The sequence below is a fragment of the Primulina eburnea genome, chromosome 7 (genome assembly GCF_022965805.1).
Source record: "Primulina eburnea isolate SZY01 chromosome 7, ASM2296580v1, whole genome shotgun sequence".
Taxonomy (NCBI): Eukaryota; Viridiplantae; Streptophyta; class Magnoliopsida; order Lamiales; family Gesneriaceae; genus Primulina; species Primulina eburnea.
Genome location: NC_133107.1, coordinates 37780189 through 37790305, shown reverse-complemented (window position 1 = coordinate 37790305; position 10117 = coordinate 37780189). Strand labels below are relative to the sequence as shown.

The window sequence follows — 10117 nt, the reverse complement described above, 5'->3', positions numbered from 1 at the left end:
GTTAACAAAAATTAATTAGTATAGATCTACTCTCAGACAAGTCGAGTATTTATTTTAACGATTCTATCACTTCATCGTATATTTCTGTCAACAACCATGATAATTAGTTGAACTGATGAATTATTTTATCAAAATTGAACCTCGACTCGGATACAAAGATGTTCGCATTTGATTGACACCATATTTACCATTATTTTTTACCCAAAAAAAAAAATACATATTGTACCAAATAATCAAATGGGCCCACGAGACAAGTAATTTGTGCAGTTGAACAAAAATAAATACCAGCAAACTGGGCTATATTTATGTTGGGCCCAAACCCATTAGTTAACAGATCCTGAGCTTTACTTCTGTCGGTGGTTCGTCTTCTCTCCATCTGGAGAATATGCCATTGAATTGTTTGTCGATCACAATCTATTCGTCGAAATTCCTTTCTACATATATCATTTTCTTTCCTTTGAAATTCTCCCAAGGTGACGGTGAATTGAATCCAAGTTTTAATTTGTTGTACTATTTGGAATTTTGGCAGGATTCTTTTTCTCGGTCCAGTGGTTGTATCAATGCCATCATTGCTTGAACTTTGGTCGCTTCTGTTCAACGTGGAAAGCCTCAGGTGCTTCAGCTAAATAGTGTCTGGTGAATTGAAATTTTCCCGATTTTTATTTTCTTTGCCATTTTTTTCTGTTTACTGCACATTTTCTCTACTGTTATTATTTTGGAATTGCGTGTCTTTCAATGTGAGAGGTATTTGGCCAAGCTTTACGCAGTATTGCCTCTTGACATTGTGCGTACATTTCTACACATACACTCAGGAGTTTTTGTCACCAATCACCTTAGATGCACACACTTGTTACCAACTTTTTGGAGAATGGATGGATAGATTGTGTTTTCTGCTTTCTCCATGTTGATACCCTATAAATATTACCAAACAATTCATCTATGGATAAGTTGGAATAATTGTGATTTAGATAGGATTTCATAAATATTCCAATAAAGAGTGCTATAAGGATTGTGGCATTGGGTTGCAATTTGGATGAATTTCAAGGATTTGTTCTCTTTTGGTCCACTGGAATCCAATATTTCAGAAATAATGGAAATAAGAAGGAATAATGCATGGGTATAGAAGTGCAAAATCTCACAGAACTAAATAATAAAACACCACTTGATTAGCCAAAAGTAGGGAATAGCATACCTGTTAGCTAGTGTAAGCTAAGTTGGGTCATCACAATAAACGTGTTTTGCCATATTACGTTTCTAGTATGTGTTCAGCTACTATAAATAGTTGTGGGTTGTCTTTGTAAAGGCTAATGCATAAATAAAAATGTATTCTCAAAATCATTCCTTCTACACTTTAACAATACCAGAAATAACCCATATGATGGAATAATAACCTTGGCATACTCTCCAAAAGACGAAAACTCGATTAGTCTTCAACAAATGTATTTAAGAGTTTGAAATTATCTCCCTTTTGCAATATATGCTCCATCACTCTCACTTCTCGACTGCTAGATTTCAATCAATTTTCTCATTTTTCTACAATTCAGACCGTCTGTTATGTATGTTGCGCTTGTATTTCATTTCTGTTTGTGTTATGGTCCTGGAGTTTATGTGTCAGAATCGAAATGCAGAATTAATCAAGCAACAATAGAACGAAAATAAGAATTTTGTATATTGATATTTAAGCAGATAACAAGAAGATTATCCCAGAGATTTTCCTCAGTACACGACACCTCTCCCTAGCATTAGCTAGCAAACATCTCTCAAAAGGTTAAGAACTGAATGACAGTCTCCACGCCTCTCATGCCTTTTATTCCTTCGGGTGTACACAATTTTAATTATGGGCTTATCTCCTTTGTTTGGGCCTAAGATTGCTGGGGACCCCATAACAGTTGGCAAGATGTTCACACTTACATTCATGATTTATGGTGTTTTTGAGATAATATTCATGGTGTTGAGAAATTAAAATGTGATAATCTTTGTATGACGAAATTCTCATTGTTTTTATGTCGACATATATTGGTGAATTTCGTTAAAGAAGGGGGAAATGAACAGATAGTCAATTAGTTGGTTGAATTGTTTATCTGGTGCCATATATCCTTAGTTGGCTATTGACCGAGTATTTCGGTTGGGAACAAATCTAGCAAGCGGACTAGGTCAAGTTATAGTAAATGGACGATGAGTCCAAGTATCGATCCCACAGAGACTAATATTTAATTACTAGAATTTTTATCACTTAACTTAAGCTAGACAAAATAAATAAAAAGATGATACGTGGATTATTAATCTAAACTTTAAATAAAATAATTGCAATTAAAAACGAGGGATTCAAATATCAAGGAGGGATTCAAATTCAAATAAATAACTAAGACACACAACGGTACCAAACTCTACTATATTGACACGTGTTAAAATCCAATTAATTATTTAATTCATGACAATCACGGTGAAATCCCCAATTTTATTTATTAAACGATTCCTCGAGTTAATAAACCTATTTAAGTCTAACAGTCCAATTATTTCTAATTGAATTTAATTAGATTTAAATGCATTAAATCTTCGTGGAATTTCAGTTTTCACCTAAAACCGCACACTGAAACCGAATACTATTTCTAGTCAGTTTAACCATGTGTTGATGACGTCTTTGTTGCTATATTTAATCAATCATCTTCCGAGTCGTGATTAATCAACATACATGTAAATAGTTGATCAGGCTATTAACAAGAAATATTAAACTAACATCAATCAATAATTAAAATCAAGAAAAATAATATAATGAAAATAAAACAAATATCAAATAAAGTATTGTTTGGTCCTATTGTGGTCTTAGCCTAAAGAAAATTATTCCATGAATTCAAAAGAAAAGTGAGAACACATATTTAAGTTCATAGAAGAAAACAAAATAAAGAATGAGTGGAAGGAATTCTCAGTGATTTGTAGTGTGTGTGAGGAATTCCTCGCTGGTTTTGCCTTCCTTCTTCCTCCCTTCTTTTCCTTCTTCCGCGTTGTTCTGCTATTCCTTTGTTCTGCACTTCCGTTCCCTCTCCTTCCTTCTCTGTCTCTCTCTTCTGCACGCTTCTCTCCTCTCTCTTCCTTCTCCCTGGTGTTCTTCTTCCGTGTGGTATTCTGTTCTCTTTCTTTCTCTCTCCTCTGCCTCCTTTTCTGTACGCTTCTCTCCTCTGCCTCTCTCTTCCGCGCTGATATTTTCTCTTTTGTGCGCCTCCTTTTTCACGTCTCAGCCTCCTCTCCTTTTATCCTTGCTCAATGGGCCTCCTTCTTTCTTTCCTTCTAAGCCCATGTCAAGCTTAACCCTTGTAAATAAGATTGTAGATTTTATTTTCAAATATGAGACTCAATCTTTATCAAAACTTCAATAATATCAAGATAATAAAATATAAGAATATTTTATTTCTTTTCCTTTGGTATTTTCTTTCTTTGGAGTCTTGTAAATTTATTTTATTTCCAAATTTAATCATTGTTCCTCTTTTATTTAAATCTACAATTATTAATTCAATTAAGCATATAATTAGGGATAAAAAGCCTAGATAAGCACAAATAAAATCCCTAAAAATCTCTATAAGATTTGGGCTTATCAATCCCCCCACACTTAGCCTTTGTTCGTCCTCGAACAAATCAGAGAATAAAAATATTATGAAGGAATACTCAATGATTCACCACAACAAATGACACAATCAACACTTTTCAACCTACCAAATTCCGTCACACTCAATCAAAAGATTACACGTCGAAAATCATAAAATTCACTTTCGTTGCAACTTTAAAACTCAAGCATTCACTAGAAAAGATCAAGATAATGAGACGTGTGTAGTGTGGAAGTCAAAACTCATATTCCTCAAAGGTGTTTTAGTTCAAGGAATGCTCATATTTTCTGGATTTTTTTTTTCAAAGAAACTCTCCATAAGCTTGTATTTCATATCTTTCTCCACTAAATGTTGGAGGAATATGACCCGGTCAATAGGTCTTTTAAGCTTATAATATAAGGCCACGGCTCACGGCTACAATAAAGGTTGGGAGATTCAAAATGAGAGAAAATAAACAATTATTCCTTCAGCGCATTCCTTCATCTCTTATCTTCCTCCTCATTGAATTTCATCATTCCTCCAGCTAACTTTTTCATCTTCCTTGTACTTTCATTCATATTCCCCCATATATTTTTTTTTCTCCAGCTTCTTTCAATCTTCAACAACATTCCCTTTTAGTTTTTTTTTTCAATAACCACATCATACAACATTCATTCCTCCTCCTTTTCTTTTATAATTATATATATCTTTTCATCAATCCCTTTCTCATTCTTCATGATTTTTTTTCAAATTCCTCCAACTTTTTCTTATCAATTATCAACACATGGGAGTTATTGAAAATTTTAAAGCGCTATAGGGGTTTATTTATCTCAAAATTAAGGTAGAGGAATAGTGTATGAGCTAAAAATGGGTAGTTGATGTGGGATTTTGAAAGAATACGAATGGGGGCTAATTGTATGTCTTTGACACACTCCATTCGATTTTTTATAGGCTCAAAAGAGGATACTAGGGATATAAATGATGCATTTGGTAGGCTCGAAAGGCTCAAACGGTCCAAAAATCGCCTAAATCATCCCTAAGTCATTCTCCTCCGTATTTTCGCCTCGAAAGATAATCAGGTAAGTTCTAGATTGTTTCTTTTCTTTCTCTTTTTTTTTCAATTTTTTTTTTATGAGCTCACTTTTTACTAATTCACGATTAATTCATATAAGTATGACCTAAAGTGCATAGATTATGTCTCAAAATATGATACAAAACTAGTTTGTGCTCAAATCCTTCGGCTACAACTACAGCTCATCTCAATCAATTCTAGGTGGGATGTAATTTCTTGAGTGTTCAAAAATCTAGAAAGTCAATTAGTGTGTCATGAAATCACAAGTGCAGTTTCTCAAAGAATAACCAAAAAAAAATTTTCATGCTCGAGGATTAAACATTGAAGCACATGTTAAGTGTGGTGACATGAAACAAACACAAATTCCCCCCACACTTAGATTTACACTGTCCTCAGTGTCATGCTATTCAAAAAGAATATAAAAGTTGGATGTAGAATAGTAAGAGAGCACTTCCCTGACAGTGTTGCTTTAAATTCCATAGAGTGCTACATGGGGATGGTAGAATTCCTCAGTGCTGGAAATCTTTTATTTCAACAGTTTAGCTTTTCCAGAGTCTAAGGCATCTTACTTCATTCCAATATTTCCTACACACACCAAAATCACAGAGGATTAAACTAACAAAATGAAAAAAAAACAAAAATAAAAATGAAATGACATGAAATAAAATAAATCACTGGGTTGCCTCCCAGCAAGCGCTAAATTGATTGTCTATAGCTAGACAATGGAGAAGCAGCCTTCAAATAGCGGCTTCCGCCCATAGTAAGTATCATACGATATTACATATGGGTCTTGATTATGTGTGCCCTCAAGTTTGGCATGATATTGACATTGTAAGCTCGTCGCTCCAACAACACTCGGCAAAGACTGATTATTAGGGGAAAAACAATCTAATCCATGATCAAGCCCGTAGAAGATGTAATATTCTTGAGTTTGCTTTGATGGAAATAAAGAATCTGCTGGTGGAATATATGTTAAGACCATGTATGAGTTCAAATCCTTCGACTTGTGTTCTTCTACATCCTCCAACTTCACTTCTGCCTCATCTTTGCGTATGGATTCCTCGAAGAATTCTTCTTCCTCCAGCTCCACTTCTGCCTCATCTTTGCATAGGGATTCTTCCAACTCCACTTCTGCCTCATCTTTGCATATAGATTCCTCGAAGAATTCTTCTTCCTTCAGCTCAAATACTTGTGGAAGATCAGATTCAGATGAAATTTCTACATGATTTGAATCACTCTCCAAACCTTTATTGTTTGAGTTGTCATCATTCACCCATACCTGATTGGTCATTAATTGATCGACAAAAATCGCTTCGTCCTCTTGGTTGATTTCGGACACTGGTTGCATTAGAAGCTCAATCTGTTCATCGATGAAACACAAAGAGTTGACCATCTTCTTCCACTGGGCTATGATTTCATCTAAATGTGCACTACGCTCTTCTTGTTGCTCAAATGGTTGGTTTACAAAATCGGGGCAAAATTGTGGAGGATATTGGTGACTCCAACCCTGCAGTGAAGGATCACAATGCCAGTGGTAGTCGAAATCTGCCATATCATTTAAGAAGTGCATCGCACTGCTGTATTCTCTATCAAATAAGTGATTACCAGTTGCCAATGCTCCATAATTTACCCAACTTCTTGTTGCCTCATCCAAACCAAAATAGAAAATTTGAATAAGAGTGTAGTTTGACGAATCGTGAAACCGAAAGTTGTTTGCAAGATCATTGAATCTCCCCCAAGCAGCATAGAATGCTTCCGAGTACTGTTGTGCAAAATTCGTGAACACTCCTCGATGATCCATCTTGAAGTACCTCGCAATAAAATAAAAATAAATCAAATAAAATAGAAAAAAAATTCGAAAAAATGTCTAGTATCAAATAAGTAATTTATTCGAATATTAAATAAATTAGTCCCCGGCAACGGCGCCAAAAACTTGACCGAGTATTTCGGTTGGGAACAAATCTAGCAAGCGGACTAGGTCAAGTTATAGTAAATGGACGATGAGTCCAAGTATCGATCCCACAGAGACTAATATTTAATTACTAGAATTTTTATCACTTAACTTAAGCTAGACAAAATAAATAAAAAGATGATACGTGGATTATTAATCTAAACTTTAAATAAAATAATTGCAATTAAAAACGAGGGATTCAAATATCAAGGAGGGATTCAAATTCAAATAAATAACTAAGACACACAACGGTACCAAACTCTACTATATTGACACGTGTTAAAATCCAATTAATTATTTAATTCATGACAATCACGGTGAAATCCCCAATTTTATTTATTAAACGATTCCTCGAGTTAATAAACCTATTTAAGTCTAACAGTCCAATTATTTCTAATTGAATTTAATTAGATTTAAATGCATTAAATCTTCGTGGAATTTCAGTTTTCACCTAAAACCGCACACTGAAACCGAATACTATTTCTAGTCAGTTTAACCATGTGTTGATGACGTCTTTGTTGCTATATTTAATCAATCATCTTCCGAGTCGTGATTAATCAACATACATGTAAATAGTTGATCAGGCTATTAACAAGAAATATTAAACTAACATCAATCAATAATTAAAATCAAGAAAAATAATATAATGAAAATAAAACAAATATCAAATAAAGTATTGTTTGGTCCTATTGTGGTCTTAGCCTAAAGAAAATTATTCCATGAATTCAAAAGAAAAGTGAGAACACATATTTAAGTTCATAGAAGAAAACAAAATAAAGAATGAGTGGAAGGAATTCTCAGTGATTTGTAGTGTGTGTGAGGAATTCCTCGCTGGTTTTGCCTTCCTTCTTCCTCCCTTCTTTTCCTTCTTCCGCATTGTTCTGCTATTCCTTTGTTCTGCACTTCCGTTCCCTCTCCTTCCTTCTCTGTCTCTCTCTTCTGCACGCTTCTCTCCTCTCTCTTCCTTCTCCCTGGTGTTCTTCTTCCGTGTGGTATTCTGTTCTCTTTCTTTCTCTCTCCTCTGCCTCCTTTTCTGTACGCTTCTCTCCTCTGCCTCTCTCTTCCGCGCTGATATTTTCTCTTTTGTGCGCCTCCTTTTTCACGTCTCAGCCTCCTCTCTTTTTATCCTTGCTCAATGGGCCTCCTTCTTTCTTTCCTTCTAAGCCCATGTCAAGCTTAACCCTTGTAAATAAGATTGTAGATTTTATTTTCAAATATGAGACTCAATCTTTATCAAAACTTCAATAATATCAAGATAATAAAATATAAGAATATTTTATTTCTTTTCCTTTGGTATTTTCTTTCTTTGGAGTCTTGTAAATTTATTTTATTTCCAAATTTAATCATTGTTCCTCTTTTATTTAAATCTACAATTATTAATTCAATTAAGCATATAATTAGGGATAAAAAACCTAGATAAGCACAAATAAAATCCCTAAAAATCTCTATAAGATTTGGGCTTATCAGCTATCTTCTAATATATGGAAGATTTTTATTATAATAAGCATTAAATTCTGTCTTCTTGGACCACTGAATGAAGCCATCCTCTGCTGCAATCCTTGAAAATTTTTGTCCTTCACGGTCATTAGAGAATTTGTAACATTTTAATGTCATTTTCAAGTTAAAAAACTATATGGATTTATAACTTAAGGTAGTGCTTGGTTGAATTGATGGGATTATAGAGTGACTGATTATGAAGTGATAAATAATCTGATTTGGTAGTATAAATATTAAGATAATTATTAAACTGTTTGGTCTTTGTTAATATTTTGGGACAAGAACTTGTATAAAGTATGAAATGAAATTATTACCTTAGAGATATCCTCTGTTTTTTAGTTTGGGTAAAGGGGTAACAAGGATATTTGCAGTTAGTCATCCAAGCTACTCCCTTTATGAAGATAAATCATCACACTTCTCGTGAAGAATACTCATTCAGCACCTTTCTGAAATAGTATTAAGCCTGTTGCTTCAGAAAAGGGTGTCAAGAGGTAAACAAAACGAGGGATAATTGATAACTCAACATTCCGAAGGTTGTCAGACCTACCAATTACCATACACCGATTAGTCGAAATTTTGAATGCATTTAAACTTGTTCAAGCCTTCCGTGAAATTATGGTATGAATTTGTTGGTTATTACAATTTGTTCCCTTCAAATTATTCTGAAAATGGAATGTAGAACATCTAATCTTTGTTATCCTAACATTGCATAAATTGAATACGAAGGCAAACTACGTAGTCATTTTATGCTTTCTCGGTCTGGTTGCAAGTTAATTTCATTAGTAGCTTGAAAAAATTCATAAACTATAATGCCTTAAGTACATACAATGCAGGTAGTTCCGATCTTTAGCTAGGTAAAGATAAACTTCGCTGGGTATCGCAATGGGAGGAGGTTCCAGCGGGCCAAGGCTTTCAGGGATGCAGAAGCAAGTGCTTGCTTTATATCGAGGATTCTTGCGTGCAGCACGCACCAAATCTCCTGAAGTAAGAAGCAAAATCGAGTCAATAGTTTCAGCTGAGTTTCGCTACAATTCCTCTCAAATTGATCGCAAGAATTTTCTTCATATTGAGTACTTGCTTCGTCGAGGCAAAAAACAACTAGATCAGTTAAATAGCCCTGATACAGTTGGACTGTCATCCTTAAATGTTGAGGTTCCTCAAGTCTAAAAGATTTAACTGAAATTTATTAGATCACCATCAACCATTCATTTTTAATGCCTAAGAATTTTGCTGTACACTCCAAGTCATGTTGCAGGTTATTTATGAAAAAGTGCTTTCAAATTTTATACACACTTCACTACATGTTGCTGCCTGTCACAATTTATGCAATCAATGTTATTTAGTCATATATATTCCCTTAATCGAAAGAAGAATATTTGGGGAGCAGTGAGCACTTCTGACTAATTGTTAATGATAAAGTTTGTAAATTTATATGATTTCACTGTAGGACATCTTTCGATTGTATGTATATATAAGTTGAATTGTGAATCTACAAACGTGTTCTTGTGCTTTTTAATGACTTTAATTAATAACTTTATTTAATAATTTCATTAATTGTTCTTTTTTAAATGATTTTAATTAATAGTTTTATATAATGAAGTCTTTAATCAATAAAGTTCTGTGTGTTTTTTAAAGAACTTTAATTTTATTTTTATAGTTTAAATTTCTAAATTATTTAAATAAAATATGATACAAAAACTTATTGCAATCTATCGTTTTTCTGTTTAAAGTTTCTAATTTATTTACTCTCATGTGGTTGTTAGCTAGAAAGTACATATTCAAATAAAAGTTTTCAATTTTTCTTAAAAATTATATTTAAGTACACTAATTGGCCCAACCAACATCTATTTAATGGTTTAAATTTATAAAGTACTTAATAAACATGGAAAATTGATTGTGGCCAAATTTTTTTTTTTTTTAAGTTTATAATTTTTAAATAAATTTACTCTACTTCTAGATGTTAACCAGAAATTATATGGTTAAATAAAATTTATCTACAATTTTTATTAAGAGATCATA

The 10117-nt window shown here is 33.4% G+C and overlaps 2 protein-coding genes across 4 annotated transcripts; one reads left to right on the top strand and one right to left on the bottom strand.

Annotated features, from left to right (window-relative positions):
* Window positions 1-347: 347 nt before the first annotated feature.
* LOC140837494 (uncharacterized) lies at window positions 348-9382 on the top strand. Of its 3 annotated transcripts, XM_073203669.1 has the most exons (3): window positions 348-613; window positions 1687-1767; window positions 8932-9382. In XM_073203669.1, the coding sequence occupies exon 3, from the start codon at window positions 8981-8983 to the stop codon at window positions 9263-9265; it is 285 nt and encodes a 94-aa protein (XP_073059770.1). In that variant the 5' UTR covers window positions 348-613; window positions 1687-1767; window positions 8932-8980; the 3' UTR covers window positions 9266-9382. The 3 variants fall into 3 exon arrangements, with proteins under 3 accessions (XP_073059770.1, XP_073059767.1, XP_073059769.1); XM_073203666.1 differs by lacking the exon at window positions 1687-1767 and having other exon boundaries at window positions 349-613; XM_073203668.1 differs by lacking the exon at window positions 1687-1767 and having other exon boundaries at window positions 349-636.
* Window positions 4424-6451, bottom strand: LOC140835912 (uncharacterized). The gene is made up of 2 exons (XM_073201323.1): window positions 5930-6451; window positions 4424-5824 (listed from the first exon to the last, which is right to left on the bottom strand). The coding sequence occupies exons 1-2, from the start codon at window positions 6449-6451 to the stop codon at window positions 5366-5368; spliced, it is 981 nt and encodes a 326-aa protein (XP_073057424.1). The 3' UTR covers window positions 4424-5365.
* Window positions 9383-10117: the final 735 nt, after the last annotated feature.

Bases quoted from the DNA above. Each gene is read 5' to 3' on its own strand.
- LOC140835912 (XM_073201323.1), bottom strand. From the start codon at position 6,451: ATGGATCATCGAGGAGTGTTCACGAATTTTGCACAACAGTACTCGGAA. The intron at 5,825-5,929 runs GTATGGGTGAAT...TTTGAGCTGAAG, and splicing joins ATCAATTAATGACCAATCAG to GAAGAAGAATTCTTCGAGGA.
- LOC140837494 (XM_073203669.1), top strand. From the start codon at position 8,981: ATGGGAGGAGGTTCCAGCGGGCCAAGGCTTTCAGGGATGCAGAAGCAA.